Genomic DNA, 5,720 nt, shown 5'->3' on the forward strand with positions numbered 1-5,720 from the left:
CTGCCTGATACATGTATGTCACTGATAACCTTTACGTTCTATACATTTGTATTAGCGAAAAACTGTTTACTGCAAGTATACCACCTGTGTGTGCAAAACATGCCTTTTCACTGATGACTTATTTGAGTAATGTATGTATATCGTTGACTTCATGTTTACAGGCGCATTACATAAGAACACACGGACTAGGAGGTTCCATGGTGTGGGCATTGGATTTAGATGACTTTAACAATGTCTGTGGAGTTGGAGTCAATCCAATAATAACTTTAATGAAGGCAGTGCTGGATTTGCCGACCACAGGACCTACCAAACGCTCGACATCGGCACCTTTAAGTGTAAGACCGGCTTCAGTTACTTTGCTTGTCTGATAAATAATCTTTGAATTTAATCGTTCATTCTTTATTCGAATGTATGACCATCTTAAATTATGTTCCATAAACCCATTAAAGAATTAATAGAGTAATGTTATATTCCTATGGCTGATTAGAATTTTTAGGAGAATACAATAGTTCTATTGAAAATCATTTTGTCATGATTTGTTTAATACATATATAAATAAATATCGATTACATGGATTTTAATGCATACAGTAGGTTTCCCTGTCTAAATGCTGGCAAAAGCTTACGAAAAAGTCCTATTAATTTTGATTTGGCTATCATTATAGTACAGCTAGGGAGGGGATTGACCACTGATTAGGTAGTTGGTTAAACGGCAAGTACAAGGATTGGAGGTTCGGGGTTCGATTGAAGGTTTGGCTCCCGTTTCGAAAATGTTCCTGAAGGCAATTCCTTAATTTAAGAAATGTCCATAGGAAAGTATTTCTCAAGTTTCGGAAATTCCCTTAACCTGTGATTTTCATTGAAATGAAGCAAAAAGTTTCAATTGAAAAATACCTTAAAGAATTTTTCCTGCGTTTAGTAACTTTAATTAAACTTGGCCTTGGACCGATGGTTTTATAAAAATCTAAAGACACTGTTTTGATTTTTAAAAAGTCGTCATAACTATAAGTGGTATTGTAATAGTTCTGCAAGGTTATAGATTATCAAAGCGATTACCATATGGTTGATAAGTTTTCAATTCAGGTTTTGAAAGTTCTACAGGGATTGTCAAGGTATTTAATATATATTTTGGTCGAAAGCCACATCTTCTTGTATGACCTTACAGGCTGGTTTACGTAAACTTGCATCTTCGATTATTTTTTTTCTTGTCACAAGGAATTCTAAACTCCTGCATTTGTTAACAGATTCTGTGACTGGTCCTCGTACAACACCACAGCAAAAGCTGACCACTACAACCGCTTATGCTAGAACAACTAGTGGTACAAGTTTGCAGACCACATCAAACTCTCAAACTACATGTGGTAAATACTCAGTAATAATTTTACAATATATTATCTTTAATACACTATTCTCGAACTTTCATTATAACATTGTTTACCAAACATTGGAACATCGACCTAAAAGAAAAAAAAATGTGGATTTTTTTATTAGCTTTTCTGCCCGAATGGCAAGTGAGCTTATGTCATGGTGCGGCGTCCGTCGTCCGTCAACTTTTCCTTTAAACACCGTTTTCTGAAGAACGGACAGGCCTAGAGTCATGATATTTGGCTGACAGTTTTGTTGGTAAGAGCCCGGCAAAGCTTAAGAACAAAAAGGTCCTTAACCTACTTTCAAGGTCACAGAGGTCAAATGTGTCAAAAACTTAAAACGAATTCTTCTGAAGAACTAATGGTTATAGAATCTTCATAGTTTGCTGGTAGCTTCCTGGAATAGAGACCTACACATTTTGAGAACGAAAATGTCCTTGACCTATACTATTTTCAAGGTCACAGGGGTCAAATGTGGCAAAAACTTTAAACAACTTCTTCTGAAGAACAGAAAGTTATAGAATCTTCATATTTGGCTGGTAGTTTTCTAGGATAAAGGACAAAAAAGATTGAGAATGGATATGAACCTGCCCTACTTTTAAGGTCACAGGGTTCAAATGTGTCAAACACTTAAAACGAATTCTTCTGAAGAACTGAAAGTTATAGAATCTTCATAGTTTGCTGGTAGTTTCCTGGAATAGAGACCGACACATTTTGAGAACGAAAATGACCTTGATCTACTTTTAATGTCACAGGGTTCAAATATAACAAAAACATCAAACGAGTTCTTCTTGATAATCAAAAGATATAGAATCTTCATATTGGGCTTTTCTGTTTTTTTTTTTTTTAATCTTCATATTTGGCTAGCCTCCAAGAAAGCTGGGTCAACGTCCCGAGGCTGGGTACGTTGGTGCTCAATGCGTATGTGATCATTTCTGGGGTGTGATTGTGGCGCGCTAGGCGTCATCGTAGCAGAAGGCTTTCACAGTAGCTCCAATTTGAGCCAACCTGTTTGCCGTGGGTTGCATCTCGTATTCCTGGGGGAAGAAGATCCTGGTAGTTGAGCAGAGTCGGAATCACTGTCAAACTCTTGATAGGAAGGAGACATGATCCGACATTCTGCAACATACTGCTTTGGCTTCGGACTCTGAGTAGACGAGAGGTGATATGGGCCCTCTATCACCAATCGGCTGGTCACGCCGAGCCCTTGGTATACATACTCCCAAGAAGGCGATGGCTTAGGGTCGATCGCGAGAGTATACTCTTTCAAATAGTATGCATATTCTTACGAGTATACTATTCTATGTATCTCCGAAACTTTGGCGATGGATATCCGCGTCACACCAGTGTCCCCTTGCTGGGCTCCGTGGCGGTTGGAGGCATAGATCGTGAAACAAACAAAAATACACATGGGTAAAGATAAAAACCACCAAAACGACGGACATATTAAAAACCGGAACGATGACTCTAGCTCAAAAATAACACAAAACGCAACACAGAACACCCAATTCCCGCAAATCCTTGTGATGACCTCTACACAGAGTGGCAGAACAACGGCCGCGTTGACGCCACTTCTGTTGAGGAAGGGCATATAGGGAATTGCAGGGGATGTGATATCCGTTAAGCCATTGGGATCGGGCTATCTCCTTATAGAGGTTTATCGCCAACAAAAGGCGATGAACCTACTACTCGGAACAACCAGTTTTGCCGGCATCGGTGTCAGTGTGAAACCACACTCATCACTTAATTGCAGCAAGGGGGTAATCAGGTGCCCAGCCTGGCGCAATGACACCGATGAAGACATACTGGCATATTTCAAGGAGGTGAGCGTCCTGGTCTCTGAGGTGAGGCGGATGGTGATCAGGGGAAACAATGATAATATCAAAACAAACACCTTCATCATCACTTTTTCAACGCCAACATTACCCCATATACTAACAATCGGATACCAGAGGTACAACGTTTCCGTCTACATCCCAAATCCATTGCGATGCCGAAACTGTCAGAAGTACGGTCATCACGAAAAAAGATGTAGACAAAAATCGATCTGCCAGTATTGTGGCCGTGAGGGTCACACCGAACAAAGTGACTGTGACATCGCCAACCTGCGCTGTGTCAACTGTGAGGAGAAGCACGCTGCCTCTTCTCGCGACTGCCCTACCTGGAGTCGGCAGAAGGAGATATTACGGGTTAACAAACCCGAGGTTTCTCTTTTCCCGAGACCAGGAGGATAGTCGGGAGTGCAGACATTGCTACACCCTCTTACGCACAGGTGACTCGAGGCAAGGCGCCGGTTGACAATGTCAAGGTCAAGGATGCTTCGGTTCAAGTATCTGAAGACATACCTGCCTGGGGCTCACAAGTCCCAGACATGGCTGGTCAACAGAACTTGATAATCCTCACGGGGGACCCATCCCGTTTCACGACTTTAACCAAACCATCCAAATCAACCAAACCAAACAACCTGTCAAAAGCAGCATCACCATCAAAAGCAGCATCACCCTCAAAAGCAGTATCTTCATCAAAACCAGCATCTTCAACAAAACGAGCAACACCATCAAAACCAGCAACACCATCAAAAACACCTTCCTCTTCAGGAGAAAACCCTCCAAAGGTTGGCCCATCTAGGGCACAGATGCGGTCGCAGCGATCTCGCTCACTCACATCTGTTCCTCGATGTTGCGAGGGGCAAATCTGATTGACCTGATCTGAATGTCACCTTTGGCAAAGGATCAGAGGACCCGACAAACCGGTTCAATGTCCTACTATATTTCGATGATGAGATGGAGACGAATGCCTCAGCGCTTCGTGCTTCGACTCCATCGAAATCCAGCCGAAATAGAAAAAAATAAATAATACAATTATCCAATGGAACATCCGCGGAAGAAAGGCAAATATAGAAGAATTTCAGATCTATCAAAATAATTTAGACCCGCCATTTTTTGTCTACAAGAAATCATTTTTCTTAAGAATATTGGTACTTCTGTTGATGATCCTCTACCTAGATGGAATATGCACAAAACAGATTGGGTCAAATTCCAACACATGTGCATTGAAAAACTAACCGTAGACAATTTTACTAACCTCGACGACCCTTTCAAAACTTTTACTGAAACACTCACTTCTATTGCCCAAAAGACAATTCCAAAATCTGCTCCAAAACCTACGAAGTTCCTTTTATCTGAAGAATCTTTTAAAACACGCAGTAATCGGGCAGCTGCTCTAAGACGCTACTTCAATTGCCCAACAGCTTCAAACTACAGTGAATTTAAAATTTGGCGGGCAAAGGCTCGGCGATCAATTAAAATTGACAAAAGAAACAGCTGGAGAGAATATGTATCCCAGATATCATCAAACACGTCCTCATAAAAAGTATGGGATATGATTCGGAAAATAAGTGGAAAAAAGAAAAAGGCAACATCCTCCCACCTCATTAATAAAAACATTTTTTTTTTCGTCTATGACTGAAATTGCTGATGCATTTGCAAAAAACATAGCTAAAAACTCATCCCCTGCAAACCACTCCCAAAAATTCCAGTCTTTAAAAAAAATGAGAGAAAAGAAACGGCTCAATTTCAAATCACCAAATAAAGAAAGTTATAATGAACAATTTACCCTACCAGAACTTGTTGATTCGCTTAGAAAATCACAGGACACTGCTTCAGGTCCTGATGATATTCCATATCAATTTATAAAGCACTTACCGGACTCGTCACTAGCATGCCTTCTTTACATATTCAACCAAGTTTACGCTTCCGGAAAGATTCCTGATTCGTGGAAGAACTCCACAATTATACCTATCCAAAAAACCGGGAAAGGATGCTACTAACCCTAAATACTATCGTCCTATATTTCTGACTAGTTGTGTATGTAAAACTTTAGAACGAATGATAAACACTAGACTGGTTTGGTTTCTTGAGGCCAACGATATAATATCCCCTCTTCAAAGTGGCTTTAGAAATAGAACAGGGACAAATGACCATCTCATCAGATTAAAGATGTTCATTCGAGAGGCTTTCGCCAAGAAAGAACACCTTGTCGCTGTGTTCTTTGATCTTGAGAAGGCCTATGATACTACATGGCAGTATGGCATCATGAAAGATCTTCACGACCTTGGCGTACGTGGAAACCTTCCCAATTTTATATCTAATTACCTATCAGATAGACACTTCAAAGTCCGTGTTGGTTCAACTTTTTCTGAAACGTCTAAACAGGAAATGGGAGTCCCACAGGGTGGAATCCTATCAGTCACACTGTTTGGACTTAAAATAAATGATATAGTCAAATGTCTTGGTCAATCAACAGAAGGGTCGTTATTTGTGGATGACTTCTTGATCTGTTACAGATCTAAGAA

General features: G+C 40.3%; 1 protein-coding gene across 1 annotated transcript; it reads left to right on the forward strand.

Moving 5' to 3' along the window:
• The first annotated feature begins 3,042 nt into the window (after window positions 1-3,042).
• Window positions 3,043-3,600, forward strand: LOC110447635. The gene has a single exon (XM_021493475.1). The coding sequence runs from the start codon at window positions 3,043-3,045 to the stop codon at window positions 3,598-3,600; it is 558 nt and encodes a 185-aa protein (XP_021349150.1).
• Window positions 3,601-5,720: the final 2,120 nt, after the last annotated feature.

This window comes from Mizuhopecten yessoensis, unplaced genomic scaffold (assembly GCF_002113885.1).
Source record: "Mizuhopecten yessoensis strain PY_sf001 unplaced genomic scaffold, ASM211388v2 scaffold3539, whole genome shotgun sequence".
In the NCBI taxonomy this organism is placed as follows: domain Eukaryota; kingdom Metazoa; phylum Mollusca; class Bivalvia; order Pectinida; family Pectinidae; genus Mizuhopecten; species Mizuhopecten yessoensis.